Source organism: Herpailurus yagouaroundi, unplaced genomic scaffold (genome assembly GCF_014898765.1).
Source record: "Herpailurus yagouaroundi ecotype Mexico unplaced genomic scaffold, PumYag 165, whole genome shotgun sequence".
NCBI classification, from domain to species: Eukaryota; Metazoa; Chordata; class Mammalia; order Carnivora; family Felidae; genus Herpailurus; species Herpailurus yagouaroundi.
Genome location: NW_024412406.1, coordinates 16,129,858 through 16,154,614, shown reverse-complemented (window position 1 = coordinate 16,154,614; position 24,757 = coordinate 16,129,858). Strand labels below are relative to the sequence as shown.

General features: G+C 38.9%; 1 protein-coding gene across 1 annotated transcript in view; it reads left to right on the top strand.

Moving 5' to 3' along the window:
* The window catches only part of PREX2 (phosphatidylinositol-3,4,5-trisphosphate dependent Rac exchange factor 2), a 309,933-nt gene that overhangs the window by 110,222 nt on the left and 174,954 nt on the right, over nucleotides 1-24,757 (top strand). Inside the window, exons 7-10 of the mRNA XM_040487649.1 lie at nucleotides 1,778-1,911; nucleotides 7,610-7,713; nucleotides 18,321-18,470; nucleotides 21,362-21,506. Of these exons, the coding sequence (XP_040343583.1) occupies nucleotides 1,778-1,911; nucleotides 7,610-7,713; nucleotides 18,321-18,470; nucleotides 21,362-21,506 (533 nt within the window). The remainder of the gene's footprint in view (nucleotides 1-1,777; nucleotides 1,912-7,609; nucleotides 7,714-18,320; nucleotides 18,471-21,361; nucleotides 21,507-24,757) is intronic.

Here is a 24,757-nt window from a genome sequence, read left to right as displayed (position 1 = left end):
TGCCGAACCACTGTATTGCACACCTGAAACCAGTAGAACGCTGTGTATTAACTATCCAAGAATTAAAATAAAAAGCTTAATAAACAACAAAAAAATATTTAAATAAAACATAAAAGCAAAGACAAAATGTGTTTGTAATATAGATGCTCAACATAATCACATTCTCTTAACTTCCCATTTGGGAAGTCTCTTATTGATAGATAGGAGTTGTCATTGTAATTAAAATTTTTACAATAAACCAGAAAAAACTATATCACTGATTATTGTGGAAGTAGGAAATTTAAAATTAATGTTTTGAGTTTTAAATATCAAAAAGAAAAGTTAAAGCATTCAGTTTAAAAAAATCAGAAATTTATCATCAGATTTAAAGAGACCGGACATATTTAAAACAAATATTCATTTTTATTTATTTATTTATTTATTTATTTATTTATTTATTTACGTTTATTTATTATTGAGAGACAGAGAGACGCAAAGCACGAGCAGGGGAGGGGCAGAGAGGGGGAGACACAGAATCCGAAGCAGGCTCCAGGCTCTGAGCTGCCAGCACAGAGCCCGACACGGGGCCGAACTCACCAACTGTGAGATCATGACCCGAGCTGAAGTCAGTTGCCCAACCAGCTGAGCCACCCAGGAGCCCCAAACAAATATTCATTTTAAAGAGCACAATTTACAGATATCTACTGAAAACTTTTTTTTCCCTTTTTGTCCAATTTGGTGCATTTGTTATGATAGTTCAGGTTGTAGAAACAAATAGACGACAGCATTTATAATGGCTCAAAATAGGTGTTTATGCTCAGCTCACACAATAAGCCAACGCATGCATTCTACTTTAGTGGGTAGCTTTGTCCTTTTGATGATTCAGGCCCCGTCCATCTTGTGGCTCCTCTCAATGGTTAGCCCTTATGTTAAGACTCAGTTTTGTCACTAATCGTATGACCTTAGTGTACACTCAATGAAGGCTTATTTAATGAATGAGTGTGCCTATGCTAACTTTCATAAGGTAAAAGGCTCTATGGAAGGTCGCTGTGTTTAAATAAGGTTTTTTTTTTTTTTTCTTTTAATTTCTTCTTTTTTCTTCCTGTCCATCCTAGGAGTGGAGATATAAATTGGGACGTGCTAAAAATTTGGAGAATTTCATCTACTTTATAATATGTCCACGGAGCTCTTTTCCCATCCCAGGGAATGAGATGAGGAGCAAAGGAGTAGTAGAGACATGAATGTTTTTGGGGTTTTTAAAAAAATTTTTTTCACGTTTATTTATTTTTGAGAGAGAGAGACAGGTGTGAGTAGGGGAGGGCAGAGAGAGAGGAAGACGGAATCTGAAGCAGGCTCCAGGCTCTGAGCTATCTGCGTACAGCCTGATGTGGGGCTCAAACTCATGAACCATGAGATCATGACCTGAATCGAAGTCAGATGCTTAACCGACTGAGCCACCCAGGCGCCCCAGGACATGAATGTTATGAATCAATTTGAAATCATCTCCTTTTAAAAGAACACAGGTGACATGTATCATCCATGTTTATGCACGTATGTGTAAGATAGCTAAAAGGAGGCACACAATCTCTTAAAGGTGGTTGTAGCTGCTGAAACTGATGAGGAGGAGTCTGGAAGGGAATATTTATATTCCCAGTGTATAAAAATTTATAATGTTTGAACTTTTATCCTGTCTATATATTGTATCTTAAAATAAAAACAGACTTTTAGGGAAAAAAAGAATTACACACAGAATTTCTATTAAATAATCAGGCTTTCTCTGCATTTTTTTCTGACCTAGGGATCCAACATTACCGATACCTGCACTGAAATGCTAATGTGTGGAGTCTTACTGAAAATCTCTTCTGGAAATATTCAAGAACGGGTGTTTTTTCTTTTCGATAATCTTTTGGTGTATTGCAAAAGAAAACACAGGTAAGGGGATAAACAAGTACTAGTTCAGAAATTATTTATCCGTCTCATAGCCTCAACCTTTTCCTCAGTGCTCCTGGGAACTCAGGATCTCCTCAGTAAATCCCATAGTCTCTTCACCTGCAATGATTTTCTCCTTCATTATACCTGCAGCCCCTGTCCTGTCGACATCCCTTTACTTCGTCAACACTCACAGCTATAAAAATTGAAATCCAAATTTTAAGCATCCCACTCTGCTTCACTAAGCTGCTCCTGTCAAAGTCATCATTCCCCTGTGTTTTCTAATCACGTGGTCACTTTGTTTTATGTGTTTCCTCTGGCAGAAGAAGTAGATGAGCCCTTCCTCCTTCTTAAAACGCTTTCTTCTCTTTCCTTTTGTAACATCACACTCTATTGGTCAAATATTGGCCTGCTGCGTGCTTCTGCTTTCCACTCCCTTTGCTCTATCATATTTATCAACTCTGCCTTAGTGATTTGATTCAATCCTGTGGCTTCCTGTCCCACCCACCTCCACGTGACTTGCTCAGAAATCTCTAGCCCAGAATTATAGACTGATCCTTCCTACCTATTTGGTATCTCACTTGTGATGGTTGTGAAGATTTTCAACATGGAAGGAATAGAATTCCTGATTTCTTCTCTTAATGGTGCTCCTCCCCCAATTTTCCCCATCCACTGGTTTCCCTAACTTCAAAAGCTAGGAGTTAACCTTGGTTCCTCTCTTTTCCTCAACCTCCCAAATGTAATCCATTAGGGAATCTTACCGATTCTGCATTTAAAACATATGAAAACCTCCCCCCACATCTCTCCATCTATCCTAGTCCAGTCAACCAGCATCTCCTCCCTGGCTAACAGTGGCTGGTCCCACCAGGTCCTCATTTACTGCTCTAAAGTTTAGGCTCTATACAGAAACCAGAGCAACCTTTGTAACGCAAATGAAAGCACATTATTACCTATCTTGAAGCTATCATTGGCTTCCCGGAATACAATCGCAACTCCTTATCCTGGCTTGCAGATTTCTGCATGACCCAGCCCCTCCCTACTTCTCTGACCTCATCTCACCCCATGTCTTTTTTTCCTGTTCCTTGATTATACCATTTGCATTTCCTTCTTAGGGCATTTGCCCTGCCTGTTTCTTCCCAGGATGCTTTTCCGTCTGAGTTTTGTTTGGCTAGATTCTTCATGTCTTTTAGATCTCACTTAAGTATCTCTTTCAGAAATATCTTCTCTGACCACCCCATCCACTGTAGCCTCCCAGCCATTCTCTATCAAGAAAGTTCTTGCTAGTGTTTTCTTCATTATTTATTTATTTGGTGCCACCTTCACTAGATTAGACTGTAAAGTCCTTGAGAACAGCTGTCTTGCTGCTTAGTCTCTGCTTTCCTCAGAGGCTGGACCTGCCATGTAATAGACAATCAAGAAGTAGTTCTTAAATAAGTGAATAAACGAATGAACGAAACCCAGCCAAGTCCCTGGTATAGCTTAGCCACCATTAGCTTAAATAATTTTATGTATCCTTGTTATTGATGTAATGCTACTTGTTTTAAAGCATGGATATAATTTTTCTTCAGAAGGTGCTTAATTTATAGGATGTTTTCTTGACTCTTGGCAAAAATTTTTACAGGTTGATTAAGCAAAATAGTAGGGCTGCATTTAATTGGGAAATTTATATGCTTCTTCATAACCATATCTAGGTTAACATTAGTTTCAGTGAAATGGTACTAAGCGGCTTCTCTAAATTTAAAGGTAAAGCAGGTGGTTGAGAACGCAGGGTTTGAGTGAGTGTTTATTCTAGATTCAGAAATTAGGAAATTATAGCCAAACATTTTCTGGTAAAGTAAGAGTGAGAAACCCAAAACCAACGGAGGCAAGATTAAGGGAATGTCCTTCTTTATCTCTTGAAACGGGACTCCCTAAGTCAATGAACAGGATGCCCAGTGTAAGTTTGCGAAAAGTTGGCAGCTACATTGATGACGTGGCTGTTTTGCCTTTCGGACTGTGCTATCAGAATTCTCTAGTATGAGACATTAATGTGGAAATATAATGACATTAACTGAGAAAACATAGAACTACCCCATGTGCCTTGATGAAACGGAGCAGTTTAGGATTAAAGTCAAAGGATAATTAAATTGTTTAAAAAATAATTAAATTGTCGTTATCTCTGTCTTAATGAGTATTTAAAAAAATTCTTTTTACTGTATATGAAAATAAACTTGTCTGGTTTTTTTAGAATGCTTTTCTGAATTCTTTGTGTTTTGAAGCAAGATTGAGATGAATAGAAGTAGGCTTTAGGAAGACTGTTAATTTTACGTGTACGTAACTCATTAAAAAATTGTAATATGGGGCGCCTGGGTGGCTCAGTCGGTTAAGCGTCCGACTTTGGCTCAGGTCATGATCTCGCAGTCTGAGTTCAAGCTCCGCCTGGGGCTCTGTGCTGACAGCTCAGAGCCTGGAGCCTGCTTCGGATTCTGTGTCTCCCTCTCTCTCTGCCCCTCCACTGCTCATGCTCTGTCTCTCTCTGTCTCAAAAAAAAAAAAAAAAAAAAAAAAAAAAAAAAAAAAAAAAAAAAAACCATAAAAAAAAATTGTAATGTGATTCAAATTGTTTACGTGCAGTTGTTTTTTCCAAGCTTTACTGAGGTATAATTGACAAATAGAATTGAAGGATATTTTAGTTCTACAGCATTATGATTTGATATACATCGTGAAAGGATTTCCTCCATGTAGTCAGTTAACACATCCATCTAGGTACAGTTATTAAAGGCATCCATTTGAGAATGAGATCTTTTTTCTTTATTATAGTTGATCTCATACTTATATATATGCCCGCCTTCAAGTCCAAAGTTTTTGCACAGTTAGCAAAAGTTTTTGTCCACATTATACGCACATTGAAGACATTTGCTTAAAAATCACAGGCTTTTTCATTTTTAACGTTTATGCATTTGTGAGAGACAGAGAGAAACAGAGCACGAGCTGGGGAGGGGCAGAGACAAAGGGAGACAGAAACCGAAGCAGGCTCTGGACTCTGAGCTGTCAGCACAGAGCCTGACTTGGGACTCAAACCTACAAACCTGAGATCATGACTTGAGTGTATAATGATGATGTCATTTATGGTCTCATGGCTGTTATTGTTAAATAGCTAAACAACAGGAAACATTTGTAAAATTAAAAGCCTGCAGTTTTGGGGGCACCTGGGTGACTCAGTCGGTTAAGCATCTGACTTGGCTCAGGTCATGATCTCAGCCACTGATAGGAGAATGAATATTATCCCAATAAGTTAATAGCAGTTACTTATTCATTCTCCTATCAGTGGACTTTAGATTTTTATTTGTTTTCTTTGTTGGTTTTAGTTTTTCTGCTATTATGAACATTCCTGCACATGTATCCTGGTGGCCATTAAAACACATACTTAGGAGGGAAATCATAGAACTGGGATATGCAAAATAGTCAACATTACAATATAAAACAAAATTGTTTTCAAACCTTAGGCTTTTCAGTCTATGTACTTTAATAGAGCCATCTTCTGAAAGGACCAAAGATCTCTCTGTCTGAGTGAAGTGTTACAGTATTGATCAAACACTTACTGAAATTTCATATTGAGTGTTACTATCTGCAGGTCAAGAGAAATAACAGACACATGTACAGAGTTCACAGCAGTATCACAAAGAAAATTAATACTTTGAAAATACGACCCAGTGAATGATTCCATGCCATGGTTCTCTGTGACTAAAACTGTTACCAAGTATATTAAACTTTTAAAAAAATATATGATGTGTCAACTTACAAGGAATTCTTTTTTACCAGACACCATGATACTATGTCCTACCTGGGAGAATATTCAGGTACCTGCATATTAGTCTGCTCTGCATTCTTCTCTGTCCTTGGCTGACTCTGATGCCAACTTGCATACTGCCTGGCCCGAATCCCTAAATTGTAGCATTTATTTAAGGTTATTCACAAAGGACATTCAGAGGTCACTTTCAAAATGAACACAGGAGTGCAAGATGGTGAAGATCTGGGACTAATAAATCCTATATCAGGTTAATTAATCTATTTAGTTAGGTTTCTTTACTACTGGTGAAGGACTACTAAGTTTTAATGAGAGTTGAGACAGATAAGCCAGGAAGATGTACTCTCTTCCAAGGAAGAAACTCAGAGACCATGACAGCACCTTGTGACCCCTCTCAGCACCTGCCCAGCACTTCTCAGCACTTCACCACCTCTCAACACTTCAGGACTGATCTCTAACTGTAGGAGAGAGGAGGAGAGGGACATTGAAGCTGGTAAACATTTACATCTCCACTTTTGCCACGTGTCTGTATAACACAATAAGTGAATAATTATTTCAGTATATTAAATTATTTGCTAAACTTTTGTCAATGAGTCAAATGGAATAGTTCAGGTTAATTGAAATCTTTTGAGTGGCTAGGTGTTCTTAAATCCTCCTGAATCATTTCTTAGAATCTTTCTTCTTTAGGGGCGCCTGGGTGGCTCAGTTGGTTGAGGGTCCAACTCTTGATTTCAGCTTAGGTCATGAGCCCAGGGTCCTGGGATCGAGTCCCATGTTGAGCTCCGTGCTGAGCTTGGAGCCTGCTTAAGATTCTCTCCCTCCCTCAGCCCCTCTCCCCCACTCAAGGTTGAAGAATCTTTCCTCTTTAAGAATTAAATTAGTTAATAATTTAAAACACAATTTAAAAAAGTTTTTAAAATCAACTCTCCTGAATGTTCAGTGATTCCATTACAAACATACTTAACCACTTAATTCATATGATACATGTTCACCTGTAAACCTTTGTATTACATGCTTTTTTAGCATTAAAGACTGGTAATAGGCACACTATACACAAAGTTTTGGAATGTTTTCAACTTCTTTTTAAAATAGAAGAAATGAGACCCTTATAAAGGATTATAAGGGTATTAAGAGACTCAACAAGCATACAATTCTCATATCATAAAAACAATCTAGGGAAAATATTTTCAGCTGGATGACACTCAATTTAAGAATTCCCAGCACAGTCCGTTTCTTTGCAGAGGGATCATAAGTACCAACCGAATTTTACCAGAGCTTGAAAAGGTGGAAATTACCAGCTAGTTACTGAAAAATGAGAAATGAAAGTGAAATAAATCAGATGAAGTTTTAAAATAACTAACTTTTAGTGTGTGTCAGACTTTGATTGGGTACCTTTGATTTCTAACTTGAGCAAAAATATATATTTACCCACCTACCTGTATACTGTTCTTAGTCCAAAGCTTCCATTTATCTAAATTATTTAATTTAATTTTTTTTTTAAGAGAGACAGAGAGAGCATGGGGGACGAGCAGGAGAGAGGGAGAGGAATCCCAAGCAGGCTCCATGCTGTTAGCACAGAGCCCCATGCGGGGCTCGATCTCACAAACCATGATACCGTGACCTGAGCCGAAATCAAGAGTCAGACGCTTACCTGACTGAGCCACCCAGATGCCCCAATAACTTCCATTTATTTTAAAACACTAGTCTATAAGTTTCAACTTGTAAAGCAACTAGTGCTGTTATGAATGGGAGGACACAAATAAAAAACAAACACCAAGAGCCTAACATTTGGTGTCATTGATTGCATCAAAGTCTGTTTTTTTTTTTTTTTAAGACTAGCTTAAGTTCTATTGCTTCAATACTGTTTTTTATTAAGTTTAGTAACAAAATTTTTGTGATTTCATTTCATCACAAGACGGTTGAAGAATAGCAAGGCATCTACAGATGGACATCGGTACCTTTTTCGTGGCCGAATCAATACAGAGGTGATGGAAGTGGAGAATGTGGACGATGGCACAGGTAGGTAATTAGTGATTTTAAAATGAGACGCCAGCTCCCTCATAAGACAAACTTCTCACCTGAATACTTCTTTTGCGGTACATTAGAGCTTAGGAAAACTTTATTAGGTAGAGCAGTTGGAGGAGAAAGGCATGATAAGGAAGAAGAGGATTCTTGTCAAAGTGGAAAATTATATTTGGCTGAAATACACTAGCATTCAACACAGAGATACAAAGAAATTGCTGAGTAGGAGTGACATACGCACTCATATTTCCTGGTATAGCCAGCATGAGTGCAGAAAATAATGAATGAATTTATTTTCTTTTTAAGTTACACTATCTTTTATAAGTATATATGCGATTTTTCATATATTCTGTTGTATAATATATATTATATTTCATGAATATATTCTATTCTACAATATAATATATAAAACCCTAGATTCGTTTTAGCTAGATAGCCGTTGTGTGTAGAAACATGTCAATTTTCTTACAGAGAAAAGTTGTGGATGAAGGTGGTTTGTGTATTTTAAGTGCTCATTTTAAGTACTTTATTACTTATAGATGGTACATTTTTGCTCTGCAGATCTGAAGATACAGACATTGATAAGTAAGTTTGTGAAATCACAGTCACAAACATTAAATAAAATGAAGTTACATAAATTATTTTTATTTGAAAAAATATATGGATCCCATTATGTGGTTATGTACTAGAGTATAATATGAATGTTCAGGAAACTGGATCACATTTTCCCCCGATGATTTTAATTAGATTTCAAAGATATGCTTCTAGGAGAAAAAGACCATATGAAATAACATATATTAATTGTTGCTAAATGACTTTAATTCCCATATGCAGAAGTGTTCTGTATAATACTTCATTTAAGCTGGGATTGGGGCACAGGTCAGCTCCCCTCTACCACATACCTTTGTTACCATCTTTTAGTCCCAGAGGGGAGAAGAATGTTTATCCTTTGCAGGGGTGCAAATTTTCAAAAGTGCTCACCTGTGTGCCATTTCTCTATCCCATTGTCAGTATCCTAAAAGTTGTCCAGAATAGAAAATAGTAAAGCATGATTGTTTCAGGTAAGGGGGGAAGGACATGCAATGGGCAAAACTCAGGTGTACTGCCTGGGAACCAAGTCGTCTTGTGGTGAGGTTCCTCATGGACTAGGGGACAGATGGAGTGTGGAGCTGTCTGACAGGTGGCACAGCTAAAAATCCCTTTCTATAATACAGGTGCAAATACATTCTCACATGTGGGACCTAGTAGGCTATCTTTCCTTGGCAGGATGTGCACAATATTTATTTTTCAAATTTTTTGATGTTTATTTATTTATATATTTTTGAGACAGATAGAGAGCGAGTCAGGGAGGGGCAGAGAGAGAGGGAGACAGAGAATCCCAAGCAGGCTCCGCATGGTCAGCGCAGAGCCCAATGCGGGACCTGAACTCAGGAACCATGAGATCGTGACCGGAACCAAAGTCAGACGCTTAACCAACTGAGCCACCCAGGCACCCCCACCGTATTTTTATAAGGTGGCATTAATTCATTTTAATGCTTTGAAAAGAGACTAGTGACATTAGGAAGTTGCCTGTCTGAAATGTGAACAGCTCTCTCACTTCAGTAACCGTATTGCTCAAGAGAATATCCAAAAGCCCACGTACTTGAGGTTGGAAGAAGTAAGGCAGGGGAAGGCACACTCAAAGCTCTACTCTGTTCCTTCTTGGCCTCGTCTGCCCTGGTGGAACCACCTGTCCCCTGTTGCTTCAGCCTTCTCTTTGTTTTCTTCATAAAGCTCCTGTGTCTCACTTCCTTTCCTCTCTCCCAGATGGTGTGGTTGTCTCCATTTGTTCCATCTGCATTGGTAATCTAAGTGAATTTTGGTAAACTGTGTTGAATTTTGATAATGATTACTATGCTATGGGAAATTGGGGCATAAGATAAAGAAATGGAAGGAGCCCAGGGCCTTTGGAGGCATGGGCATAAAATAGCATCTTCAGCATATCTGTGTCAGATAGGCATATGGGGGTGAGCCTATGTGGGGTGATGGAGCTTTAATGCAAATGGTCTTTGGATTCAACCCCATGAAAAAGTTCTTTTAGCATTGGTAAGATTTTCACCTTCAGGACCTCGGCACCTGAGGGACAGGAGCATTATAGAAACAAGGCCTCAGACCCTGGTAAATACAAATTAGTGGGGAAGACTAATATTAGTGATAAAGTGTCTAATGACAGATCTTGACACAAACTTCCAAGGCTCAGGATTCATTGAAATATGATGAAGAAATTACACTTTGTATTATTCAGTTAAGGTTTTGTTTCCCCCTTCAACATACATATGCAGCATGTTGCTGAAATTTGGCTGCAAATACTTGCTACAACATCACTTAAAGACATTTTAGGCTCCAGCTGGATACCTTCCCTTTGCTTCCTGCAAAGAAAATTTGGTTTTCTCATAAGTGTGTGTACTAGGTCTTTTGGGGGAGTATGTGTCCTCAGCCAGGACATGGAAATTTAAAAATAGAATTTCTGAAGATGAATAGGATCTTGAAGATCAACTCATATACCTTGTTAACATTTTGCATGATGGAAACCAGGCCACACTTAAGAACTAACTCATCCACTTTTACCCAGCTGTTTGGTATGGAGCTGGGACTAGAGTGAGGTTTCTCAGGTGCCCATGGCCATGCCTTGAGAAACATGGAGCAGCAACTCCATATGAATTTTAAATCTGTAGGGACCAACTGGAGAGCAATGAAGAGATAAGGCATTAATGTGTAGAAATTGACTTTGGTTGTTTGAGAGACAATCTGAGTGCTGCACCAACTTTCTCCTTTCCTGTTTTCTTGGTCATTTCCATCATGGAATCTCTATTTTTGATGAGCTCAGGTTTTAAGTGTTCTTTTAAAAAAAATTTTTTTTAACGTTTATTCATTTTTTGATAGAGAGGGACAGAGCGTGAGTAGGGGGAAGGGCAGAGAGAGAGGGTGACACAGAATCGGAAGCAGGCTCCAGGCTGTGCGCTGTCAGCACAGAGCCTGATGCAGAACTCGAACTCACGAACCGTGAGATCATGACCTGAGCTGAAGTCAGCCACCCAGGTGCCCCTAAGTGTTCTTACTTTATACTTATAAATGGGAGCTCTGATGCTGATAGATCTCAGCAGAGCTGATCAGTGTCTGTATACCAAGTTCTTCCCACGCTAGGACCCTGGATGAATTCGGTAAGGGATGGCAAATACCATCAGGCTTTTGTGTTCATTGCCAAAACCAGAAACAAACAACAACGATACCATATTGTGGTATAAATAATAAAAATTAATTAATCAAGATGTATTTTTAAGCATGCTTAGAAATTTCAATGAAAAATTTAAATGCTCCCCCATCTATTTGAATATATTGTAGAAATACTAGGTATTTTTGTATACTCTAGTTATAAGTAAAATGCTTTTCTTTTCTAAGGGCCTCCATCAGACAACCATTTGCACTAATTTAGCTCAAAACTTGCAGAAGTAATTGCATTTGGAATGAGACTAAGCTTTTAGCCAATGTGTAACTATCTCAAATCTTTTGAAAAATAAACATTATTCTGCTTTTATTTATAATGTTTAATGAGTTGGATTATATCAGTTATATCTCAGAATACAAAAAAATTAAGGCAATGATGATAAGACATGCAGAAATGTAAAAATCTGTGTATTTATTTTAATATATCCATGTTATCCATTACTTCTTATGTTCAACAAAGATGGTAGCCATTGAGTATGTGGCCAGATTTCCATTCCACCATTCTCTATAGTTTTAATTTTTTTTAATGTTTATGTATTTTTGAGAGAGAGGGAGAGAGAGAGAGAGAGAGAGAGAGAGAGAGAGAAAGAGAGAGAAGGTGTGAGCTGGGGAGGGGCAGAGAGAGGGAGACAGAATCTGAAGCAGGCTCCAGGCTCTGAGCTGTTAGCACAGAGCCAAATGTGGGGCTCGAACTCACAAACATGAGATCATGACCTGAGCCGAAGTCTGATGCTTAACTGACTGAGCCACCCAGGTGCCCCTCCATTCCACCATTCTCTAGATCCAACTCTCATTTGGGTGAATTCTAATTTTTTTTAAATGTTTATTTATTTATTTTGAGAGAGAGAGAGAGAGAAAGAGTGAGTGAGTGAGTAGGGGAGTGTTGGAGAGAGAGAGGGAAAGAGATAAAGCGAGCGAGCGAGAGAGAGAGAGACAGAGATAGAGAGAGAGAAAGAATTCCAAGCAGGCTCTGCACTGTCAGCAGAGCCAGACATGGGGTTCCATCCTATGAACCATGACATCATGACCTGAGCTGAAGTCAAGAGTCGGCCACTTGACTGACCGAGCCACACAAGTGCCCCTGGGGGATTCCTCTAATTTAATTCCTCTTCTTTGTTTATGAGTATATCAGTTTAAACATGATTCATAAAAAGTATCCAGCTTAAGAGCTATGAAGGAAAACTGTCGAACTTTCTACAGTTAAATTTCTTTGTAATTTTCATAGTATATTCTTGGAAATTCATTCAAAACATAGCCCCAGGAGCACCTGGGTGGCTCAGTCAGTTAAGCATCAGAATTTGGCTCAGTTTGTAGTCTCATAGTTCACAAGTTAGAGCTCCTCCTCGGGCTCTCTGCTGTTAGCCCAGAGCCTGCTTCAGATCCTCTGTCCCCCTCTTTCTCCGCCCCCCTTCCCTGTGTGCTGTCTCTTTCTCTCTCTTTCAAAAATAAATAAGAAAACATTTAATAAATATTTTAAAAAAGTATACCAGATCATTTGTAAATTCTTTCTTAAGAAAAAGTTTATTTGTGTAGTTGGACAAAGGGCAAAAATGGTGACCTTTAGAAAATGTGATCTGTAGTTCAATGTGGGGCAAAGCATAGTTTGCAGGACAGTAGTCAAATTTGAATTAGGTAAGATGGAGAATTTTTATTCTTTAAGGTGTTCTTGAAAGTGAACAGGGTTTTTAAAGAAAGTTTCAGCTACCATTTTAAATATAAATATTTGAAACCATTCAAAGATATTGAACACATTGGGTTTTTTGAAATTTAATTTTGCTTATTAAAGAAAATTTTGGGGGTGCTTGTGTGGCTCGGTTGAGCATCTGACTCGGTTTTGACTTGGGTCATGGTCACGGGGTCATGGGATCAAGCCCCATGTTAGGCTCTGCACTGAGTGTGGAGCCTACTTAAGATTCTCTCCTTCTCCCTCGGTGTCTGCCCTTCCGCTGCTCTCTCACGCACTCTCTCTCTCTGAATAAATAAACTTAAAAAAAAATAAAGTAAATTTGAAAATAACAAAAAGTTGAAAATATAAAGAGAAGTAAATGAGAATTTTAATACTTCCTTCAATTTTTCTTTTTATGCATAGATTTTCAAAAATGTTTAAAAACATGAACTCTAGTTTTATATCCTTTTTTCAATTAAATAAAATCATTGTGTGAATTATAGTCATCTTTATCTTCATGTCTTATCGCCACATAACATAGTATTTATTGTTGCTTAATAGTCAAATAGATAAACCATAGTTACCTTATCAGCCATATTTATTGTTGTGTAACCTGAATTGAATACATTCTTAATTAAAAAGTAGGATAACTTTACAATGTTGAAAAGACTAAGACTATAAGGGTTCTTTCCTGATACACTTAAATTTTCAATATGTTATTAATTTAAAGGAGTGTTCTTGAGAATTAAACAAAAAGGTCAGGGGAGCTATTTTTAGTTTCAAAAGGAAAAATCAGTTAGACTCTCTCTTTTTTTTACAGTTTATTTATTTATTTATTTTGAGAGAGAAAGTTCTCAAGCAGGGCAGAGAGAGACAGAGACAGAGAGGATCCCAAGCAGGCTCCGTGCTGTCAGCGTGCAGCCTGGTGCGGGGCTTGAACTCATGAATCGTGAGATCATGACCTGACCTGAAATCAAGAGTTAGATACTTAACCAACTGAGCCACCTAGGCATCCCTCGAACCTCTTTTTTTTTTGTTTGTTTGTTTAATTTTTAACTTTTTGCCATAAATAATGGCTAATGCTATTTTGGATGCCAGAAAATTTTCTTCTATTATTTGATAAAATCAAAGATTTATTCCAAAAACTAATTTTCTCAACATTAAATATTCATAATGTAAGTAAATTATAATTTTTTAATATGAAGTTTATTGTCAAATTGGTGTCCATACAACACCCAGTGCTCATCCCAACAGGTGCTCTCCTCAATACCCATCACCCACTCCCCTCCCTCCCACTCCCCATCAACCCTCAGTTTGTTCTCAGTTTTTAATTTTTAAAATTTCTCTTAAAAATTTATGCATTCACACTGTTGATCACCAGAATAAGAGTTAAATACATTGTTTAGACATCAGTTTCTTGATGTTTTGAATAATATTTTCTGGCAGTTTCTTCTGTTTCATAGCCTGAGTATATGGTACTTGGCTAGCTTCCATCTCATTAAAACTCATGCTATTGAAAGGATATCAGCATTTCCACTGAGAGTTATAGTAGTATCAGTTTTAGCAAAACCTCATCTCATTGTGTAAAACTATGCTGGATTAAGAGTGAGGAATTTGCAAACTGTATAGCTTCAAAGTAATTAGTGAGTTGTTCTCGGCTGCCCCTTGGATTTTTCTCTTTTTGGAAAAACATCAGTGCCTGGAGACTTGAATTTGGATATTCTACACTTAATGAATGACAATTTTCCATTCCTTTTTAACACTTCCTATAGAATTATATTTTAGATATAAATATAAGTGAAAATTCCTGCACTTGCCATTAATGTTCTTTCAGTAAAAACAATATTTTTAAATTTCTACTAAGGAAAAGCACTGCTAGGCTTTTCCATGATCTTTATGTGGCTGTTCTTTATAAATAAGTTCAATTCAAATTTATTTTTTAGAGTGAAGTTATTGAGGGGTGCCTGGGTGGCTCAGTTGATTAAATGCTGACTTCAGCTCAGATCATGATCTCACGGTTTGTGAGTTCGAGCCCCACTTCAGGCTCTGTGCTGACAGCTCAGAGCCTGGAACCTGCTTTGGATTCTGTGTCTCCCTCTCTCTCTGTCCCTCCCTCCTCCCCGCTTGCAGTCTGTTTCTCTCTCTCTCTCAAAAATAAATAAATATTTTTTAAAATTATAAAAAAAAAGAAGTTATTGAGAAATGTGCTGTGATTGAAATTATGAAGCCATTTATATATCACTAAATACATCATATATTTCTTTTGAAATAAATGAGAATCAATTGCTTATTTTTTATAACACTGATAATTTGGTAACTGATATCATTATGATATTTATACTACATTTTGATACATATGTATGTATATACATATATGTATTCACATATTTGTATATATGTTTAAAATTATTTATGATTTTTAAAATTAGTGTGGTAGGAAGTAGTTAGCACATAAACTTTAAAAAGTGACATTATCCTTTCATTTTAATTTATTAGGTGACATAAGCTATTCTTTCAAAATATTATATTGGAACAGAGATGTACCTATCATTTGACATAGTAGATTTTACAGTCAATTAACAGTCTTGCTTTCTGTACATGAAACAGTAGCCACATGCAATCATGTGCTGACCTGTCTGGTTTCGAGTTCAGCCATACATTTTCCAAGGGAAGTTTGCACAGGTTGTAGTGCTTAGGCAAGGCTTCATGGAAGATGCGGGTACACTTTAAAGAGAAGAAAGAGTTGCTGAGGCAGAGAGCAGGGCTGGTGGCTTGATGAGAGCCTCAGCCTAGAGAACAGGTGAGAAGTCACAGCACAAGGAGGAGGAAAGCAGCAAACAGTGGCAGGGCCACAGGGGAACAGAGTGGAAAATGGCATTGTTCGATAGCGGTCAGTTTAAAGAGAAGCGCTAAAGCAATCCTCTGTGTTTTCCCCTGATTCATTGGGGAGCTAACAAAGGCTTTTGAAGTAAGGAATGGCCTGATGAAAAATGTTGAAGGAAGAGTCAGCAGGGTGTGAAGAGAGCAGAGTCGAGGGAGGGAAGGAAGGAACACCCAGGTTGCAGAGGTGTCTGTCCCAGGGCACGTGGTGTGCAGGGTCAGAAGCATCACCCTGGTAGATGAACTTGTGTTCCTCTGTGTTCTGTGGAAAGAATACACCATGTTCCTTTTAAGCCCAATATTTTATTACTACAAGTTACATGTGGCTATGGTGATTTTCTTTACCTGGGGTGTGGGTAAAGGGTAGTATCATTAGTGGGAATGTGGGGTCTTTTAGGCTGCAGTGCTGGGTTCTCTTAGCTGATCTCAGTCTGATTGTGGAAGAAGGGAGAGTGTGAAAAGCTTATGCTTGTTTGTGATATTGGCCCTGTAAAGTGACCCATGCGGGGAGGGGGGTCTATGTGGACATGTGCAACTTGATCTTTTTTTCCCACCAATTTATCATATTTTCTCAGTTGGTTATTTTTATAAGTAGTAACAAGGGATTATGGTATAATTATGAACTAATAATTTTTACTTCCTTACTAATTCCATTGATACTTATCTGACATGTATTAAAAAGTTCTGCTACTTTATATAGGATATGAACATGAACTAAATATGTACAGGTAAGAAGAAAGGTACACAAATTCCTTTTCAAAACAGATGGCAGGGCGTCTGGATGGCTCAGTTGGTTGAGCATCCAACTTCAGCCCAGATCATGATTTCACGGCTTAGGGATTCAAACCCCTCGTGGGGCTCTGCACTGATAGCTCAGAGCCTGGAACTTGCTTTGGATTCTGTGTTTCCCTCTCTCTCTGCCCCTCCCCTGCTCTCTCTCTTTCTCTCTCTCTCTCTCTCTCTCTCTCTCCCTCTCTCAAAATAAATAAACATAATAAAATAAAAATAAAACATATGTCAATTTCCTGATGGGGGAAATCTTCTGCCATTTGAATCCTTATTTTATCAGAAATTGTTATTATTAACAGGATTATGGCACACACACATATCATATATATATTATATATATTATAACATATATATTATATTATAGAGTAATATCTAACATAATTCTCTCCTGGCTCAAGTATAACTTGGAATTTTTTTAAGTTTATTATTTATTTTGAGAGAGAGAGAGAGCGCAAGCAGGGGTGGGGCAGAGAGACAGAGGGAAAGAGAGAGAATTCCAAACAGGCTCTGCACTGTCAGTGACGAACCAGATGTGGGGCTCGAATTCAAATCGCGAGACCATGACCTGAGCTGAAGCTTAGCTGACTGGACCACCCAGGCACCCCACTATAAGTTGGAATTTTTAAAATCTTTTTTTATTTTTTATTTTTTATTTTTGGGACAGAGAGAGACAGAGCATGAACGGGGGAGGGGCAGAGAGAGAGGGAGACAGAATCGCAAACAGGCTCCAGGCTCTGAGCCATCAGCCCAGAGCCCGACGCGGGGCTCGAACTCCCGGACCGCGAGATCGTGACCTGGCTGAAGTCGGACGCTTAACCGACTGCGCCACCCAGGCGCCCCGTGTTGGAATTTTTAAAGACCCTCAATATACAGAATCATTTGAGAATGCATTTTTGGAATAGTCACTCTGGTCTCAGATACCTTGTAGTGATTTTGGAGCTAAAAAGACTACGGGCATCATGTCTGCCTCTATTCAGAACTCACCAAATAAAATAAGGCCATTTGAGAAAAAACAAAGAAACAAAAAACAAGTACAGTGCCACAAAGTTATTTCTCTAAACCACCTTTAACGTTTTGTGTCTCACCTCCTGTCCACCCACCATTACTATTTAGTGACTGTCAGGGAGATGAATGAAAAGTGTCACTTTAAATTGGTGCAGGTGCTGACTCAGGCCTTTGTCATATGTTTTTTCATTTTGAAATCTTTGCTTTGCAGACTGTCATGCCAGTAAATGCTGGATACAAGTAACATCACTATTCCCTACCTGCTATTAGGCAGAACTGCCGTAGAGGGTTTCCTGTTGACATTTTCAAATCTAGCATGACAGTGTAGCCAAAATGATGGGGAGACCTAAAAAAAGACAATGTGAATTCATACTCAAAAATTTCTTCTTCCTATATGGAATGATGTGGTTTTAAAGAGTGCACATTTTTCAGTTTTTCATGAGCAAGGATAATGGATTGACATTTATTTGTACCTTTCCATTTATTAAAGATTAGGTAAATGTGCTCTTGGTATGTTCCATTGATTTGTTCTAATTCTTCCTGTGTGGTTCATGAAACAGCTGAAAATTGTTCGTTGGGGATATACTTTGCTTTTGAAAGCTAGAATAATATTTCAAATGAGCATTAGAAAGCCAAAATGAATCTGAAACCTTGGATATTTGATTATTGAGATGAAAATTCTTTTACACGTTCTTCTTTTATTGCTTTAGGAACTTTAACAATATTTTTGGACATAGAGGAAAGGAATGTTAATACTCCAGATGTTTAATTTCATGTAATATATTAATATTAAGAGTTAGAAGTGTTTTATTCCTGAGCACTAACTGCATTTAATATACAAACATTTGATTTTTTATTTTTATGTTCTTCATTTCACACATTTAAAGCGAAGATACTTTTAAGAACTCAGTGGTGTTGGAACTTTTGTGAATTGAATGGTTGTGTTGATATAATTTATATATTATATTTGTTGTTCACCTTTACCCCCATTAATTTCCAGCTGATTTCCATAGTAGTGGACACATTGTTATCAATGGATGGAAAATACATAACACAGCAAAAAATAAATGGTTCGTGTGCATGGCAAAAACACCTGAAGAGAAGCACGAATGGTTTGAAGCTATTTTGAAAGAAAGAGAACGGAGAAAAGGTGGGTGTATGAATTGGCCACTATTACACTTTTGTGAAGATTCTACCTTAGCAAGAAAGCAGACAATGGGCAGAAATTATGAGAAAGTAAAAAGGTGTGTGATGTTCACCTGGATTTTCCAAGTGAGGTAAGACCCATGCTAAAATGCTTTATGGATACTTCTAATATTATCACTGAAAGAAAAGAAAAACCTTGTATAGTTAGTGAAATAATTATATTGTGGCCAGCAGTGTCTTTTAAATATTATGTTAGTCTGTTGAGGCTGCTATGACGGATACCACAGACTAGGTGGCTTATAAACAACAGAAATTTATAACTCACAGTTCTGGAGGCTAGGAGCCCAAGATTTGGAGTCTGGTAAGAGCAATTTTCCAGTTCCTAGATGGCCATCTCTTCACTGTGTCCTCACATAACAGCAGGGCAAGAGATCTCTCTGGGGTCTTGTCGGTAAGGCCATTACTCTCATTCATGAGGACTCCACTCTCATGACCTAATCACTTCCCAAACACCTTACCTCCTAACACCAGCACAATTAGATGTCAGGTTTGAACATATGAATTTGGGAGGCATGCAAACATTCAGTCTACAGCAAATAGTTTCGTTTGCTTTAAAAGTTGTTAAATTTTCTTTGCACCTTATTCCCGCCATTTCTAAAGCATCATCTCAGAGTTTTCCTGTAAGAGACAAACTTCCATAGTATAAGGCAGTGTTGTAGGGCCTCCAACAGTTGTTCTCTATATATGTAACAGTACAGTGAAAATCTCTAGACCAAATATGTTAGTGTCCTAATTATAGAATAAATCACTTGGGATACACATTAACTTTTTACAATGCCGTTGACTATAATGCAAGTCAATAAGGAGTTTGTTCACATGAAGTGAGGCCTGGTTCAAAATTGCTTCACGTTTTTAGCAAGATTCGCAAAAGGTACTTGATCTGGCAGTATTCAATTGTGTGACGTTTATCTGCAATTACGCACATTTCTTTAATTCAGCTAAGAAATAGAAATGCTTGTGTTACTACTAGTTTCTTTACCCAATAATGGATAAGAAACAAGACAGTATGTATTCCTTTTCCCAGAGACTTAGGAATAAAATATCCCATTGCTAATGAAATTTTGAAGCACAAAGAACCCTTTCTTCCATCTTCAGAAATTTTTCCTTGAAGAACATACAAAGCTCCTATTTCGATTAAAATATTCATAGCACACATTTATAGGAGCATTTCCAAAGCATTTTCAAATACTTAACTCCTTTGATTGATCTTGGATGGAGAACTAGTTAGAAAAATTTAAAACATAGATTATGAATACCGAATAACTGATTCTTTCAGTTTTGTTGAATCCAGCAATCAATTCAAATAGCATAGCAAGTCATTTGAAAGGTAAAATAAATTTTTCATCAAGTTGAACCTTTATTTATTTTTTCAGAATGGCTGTGCATACAGATAAACCTAAGGTGAAAAAGGAAGGGAGGAAGGAAAGGAGAGAGAAAGAAAGAAAAGCAAGCAAATAAGCATGTTGTATAAATTAGTTTATGTGAACAGGCTCTATTCTTGATGGAATATTCCCTATTACTGACAAGTGGTAATTGCCCCTCCATTGTAAAAATAAATTTTTCGTAAGAAAATTTGTAGCCAGAAAACTAAAAATAATTCAAGTATTTCTTCTTCTGCAACAGTTTGTCAGTCCCGTCCAAACGTCCCAGATTGTGGGCATTCTCAGGCTTTCAGCTTTGACACTGCTCTCCTCTAAGATAGGTCCTTGCCTGGGTTACCTGTTCCCACCAGATCCACATCAACATCTACACTGCCACTTCATCCATCTCTCCTGAGCTTCATACGCATGTGTTCTGCTGGCTCCTGGACTCTACCTGAACGTCCAAATTCAATATGCACAGTATTGGACGCCTCCTTACCTGAATCCCTTTTTCAGAAATGCGTCTAACCCCCCACTCCCCAGTTCCAGGCTCTCAGGTCAAAAGCCTAGAAGACATCCTGATCTCTCTTTTCTCCATCGTGCCTGCATTTAACCCTTTGCTGTATCCTGTCAGTACTGCTCCCTAGATATGTCTCAGCATCATTCTCTTTGCCCTGTAGCCCCTGCTATTGTCTTCAGGGTTCAACTTGCCTGAATATTTTATGCTTCCTCCTAATGGTCTCCCTCGTTTTAAACCCTGCCCCCTTCACTTTGTTCCTGTATTGTCATCTGAGCTTTGTTTCTGAAGCAACAAAACTTTCTTTCCTGTCCTGCCCTGCTTTACCCCTCCCTCTGGTGGAAACCCTTACATGCTTCCCTGATACCTCAGGGATGAAGTATATGGAAACTGCGGTTGGGCAAGGTCCCTAACTAACCCGCCAGTGTGTCCTGTCCTCTCATGTAGGGCCTGGAGCTGTGCCCCCGTGCTGCTTCACCTCAGGTAGCTCTTGTTAACTCTCTCTCTTTCTCTCTGGAAATACCGTTCACCCCTCTGCTTTTAAACATTGGTCTTCTGTGAAACCTTTCTTAATATTTCTGTGTAGAGGCAAGATCCTCTGAATATGCCTTTATTGTATCACAGTTTCTCCTTTAAGGCTGTTTCCAGGGCCAGCCAGTCCACTTGTGCCAATCTAATTCTGCAGAAGGGGTGCAGGGAGCTTGGAGGCTCTTCCTCCAGTGGCCAAACCATGTGCCTTTGGGCACAATTTACACAAGGTGCTATATAGCCCTCCAGATCCTGTCTTGACTGTCTCCTTGGTATCCCAAGAGCTTCTTGAAAATCAGGGCCCTAGCGTATGGAGCTCTGTGTCTGCAATCCCCTGCATGCGGTAGACGTGAATTAAATGTTTGTTTAATGAAGGCATGAGTGAGTGAGGAGACTTTCAGTACCTGTCCTTTGTTTCATTTCTGATAGGTTTAAAATTAGGAATGGAGCAAGACACCTGGGTAATGATCTCCGAACAGGGTGAGAAACTTTATAAGATGATGTGCAAACAAGGAAATCTGATCAAAGACAGGAAAAGAAAACTGACCACGTTCCCTAAATGCTTCCTTGGAAGGTAAGGTTGGTAGTCTAGGTGCATGTATTTCTTTCATGTTTCCACTATCTCACGTGTTAACTTTCCTTTAATAATTTGTTTTTCTTTAACAAATATTTCTCTAAGCATTTTCGAATACTTCTTTGCTATCAATGTTTCCTGGACCGTAGTGGGGTGAAGGAATGGATCTAGGGCCAGAAGTCATACAAAACTTAAGACATCTATCCATTCATCCATGACTTCAACAGTTTTGGATGTACTGTGTTCCAAGGGCGAAGCAGAGGTTGGGGTCAGGCAGGGGCTGGCAGGCAGGCGGGTTTACCTATAGGGGACAGAGCCTGGCAAGGATGTGAGTACAGGGCCTACGAGTCAGAGAAGACTGGAGAAGTGAAGACACACAGTCTAAGCTGGCAATTAATTCAAAACTTTGACAGCTGGGCTCAGCATGAAGGCCTATCGATGAGGAGTCTGGAAAAGTAGGTCATGCAGTGAGCCTGGCACAGAGCAACAGGCGGGGAAGTCACCTGAGCTTTTCACATAGATTGGCTGTGTGTCCTTTGGTTTCTCCAGACAGCTGTATGTGGGAATCCCTGCTGGGTTCGGCCTGCAGGACTGAAGGGAAAGGCGGCCGCCTTCAGGTACCGCTGCTTAGGCCAGGCCCTATGCTGGCTTCTTCCTATACGTTATTTCTAATCCTCAAATACATACTTAAGAGGTAAAATCTTTATATTTTTTAAAGATTCAAAACCCAGCCATCAGGGAGCATACTGTGCTCACATTCATATAGCTAGTAAATGCCAGTGTCAACTCTCTAAAAGTAGTTCAGAGCCCAGACTTCACCATCAGACTGTCTCCATGCAAATCTGCTCCTACCTCTGGCTAGTTGAGAGATTTGGGAAGTTTAAACTTCCTTTTCCTCTCTAAAAATGGAGATGATTGTAGTGCTTACTTGCAATACATACCAGAATGCCTTCTTGATTAATTATGTAGACACAACAAAATAGCCATAGGCCACACCAGCTCCCAACCCCATGAGAAGAATATAAGCCAGGAAACCCTGGCCTGCAGGGCAGCATGGGGTCTCTTCTCCAGTGAGCATGGTCCTCACAGCAGACCACCCAACTGCCAGCAAGCTAGTGTGGCTATCATCTGTAGGCCCCCAGGTGACAGCTTTTGTGCAAGAGAAAGAGCAGATGTGAGCCCACCTGCGCTTGGAAACCTCAATGCTGCAAAGACACTCTTTCCTTCCTTCCTTCCTTCCTTCCTTCCTTCCTTCCTTCCTTCCTTCCTTCCTTCCTCCCTCCCTCCCTCCCTCCCTCCCTCCCTCCTCTCTCTCTCTCTCTCTCCCTCTCTCTCTTTCTCTCTCTCTCTCTCTCTCTCTCTTTCTTTCTTTCTTTCTGTCTTTCTGTCTTTCTGTCTTTCTTCTTTTTTTAATGTTTATGTATTTTTGAGAGAGTGCCAGCAGGGGGAGAGGTAGAGACGGGCACAGAGGATCTGAAGCAGGCTCTGCACTGACAGCAGCAAGTCTGACGTGAGGCTTGAACTCAGAAACTGCAGAACTCGGACACTCAGCCTGCCAACCCAGGTGCCCCACAGAGACACTATTTCTTATTATAACCTTTTAGGCATAACTTCCCACTTCTCATAGGGACATGCCTACTTATAAGAGTGTCACTTCAAGCTATGGCTTCTCACCAGGTATTTATTAATATTCCATTTACCCGTCAGGGGTCATTTTTACCATAAGAATGCTGCCTGGCAACACAGCTGATGCCCTGCCTTCATCAGGTTCTAGGAAACAGAGCTAGAAAGTTAATTCAGGGTCGCGTTTTCCTAATTGAAAGAGCAGGGTTTTGTAAACCCTTTACCCTGACCATAATGCATGTTAGTTGCAATGATTGATTGTAAGCCTTCTCCAGAGCGCCTGGTACATAGGAGAGACACAGTAAATTTTAGCTGTGTTCATTGTGGCTTTTTCCACAACAGCACGCTACCTCTGTGTTACAGCCCAAGGTGGAGATTGTTTTTGACTGGATTACAGTCCTTTTGCAGAGCGTTAATGGGATCTCCTTGTGATTTGAATAAGTCCCACAGTAAAGCCACCCATTAACTTCCTTTCGTACCCCTTCTCTTTTTTTATCCTATGCTCCTAATTAATAGAAATACTTAAAAAGTGCTCTTTTCCTGATTTTTTGTCAGGAATCTGCTGACATCGGAACAAAATGATGCTTTAGCTACATACCAAACAGCACAACTCACCTGTCAGCCACTGACATTTAATAAGCGCTCAAAATGTGCCAGGCACTGTGGCCTTTATCATTCATCAGCTCATTTAATCCTTTGACAGTGCTATGGGGTTGATATTCTTACTATTTTTGTGCTATTGAGGACAAAACTGAAGTTTTACTTCTGTTTAAACTTTCTTTTGGATGGCTCCTATTTAATAAAAGAATTAAAAGCATTTTAACAACTTCTTCTGCCTTAAAATGTACTTTTTAGTCTAGATACCCATTTTTAGAATTTCATGTCCCTCAGTTATTTGACTGTAGCCATATGCATTGCTCTTGGTTTTGGATAAATGGAAAAGTAATTTTCGACATTTTCCATAGCTTGGCTTCTCTGACCTCTGTGCAAAATTAAAACCATTCTAAAATGTATCTGTGACTTTATGTAAGAGTTCAAATGTTAGGTTTTTATAACATGAGCACCATAGAATATTTTATTGTAAAACGTTTCTGTATCTAATGTTCTTCTAATGATACCACATGGCCATAACAATTACCATGACCCAGCTGGTGCTCTCCTGTATTGCAAAGCATCATCCTACTTATCTGTGATATCTGGGGCTCCTCTTCCCACTCCAAAATGGTGACAGATGTGAGCTGTGATCCTCTCTGTCCTTCACAGCCACAGCAGATGTATGCGGTGGACAGTTCTGATGGATTGTTTTGTGCTGGAGTATTCCTTTTGGATGACGGTTTAGATTCAACAGTGAATTTACTAGATAATTTTAACAGTTGAAAACAGTATAGGAAGACTTTCCTATGGCTTTTGGTGTGTATTAATTTTACATTGCTGCAAAATAAGTTATCACACACCTAGTGGCTTGAAAAAACTGCCATTCATTAGCTCATAATTCTCTAGGTGAGAAAGAAGTCCAGGTGAGCAATACTGGGTTGCCTGCTTAGGGTCTCACAAGGCCAAAATCAAGGTTGTGGGTTGGGCTGAGGCTGGGCCCTTATCTTAAGGCTCTGAGAACAAATTCACTTCCA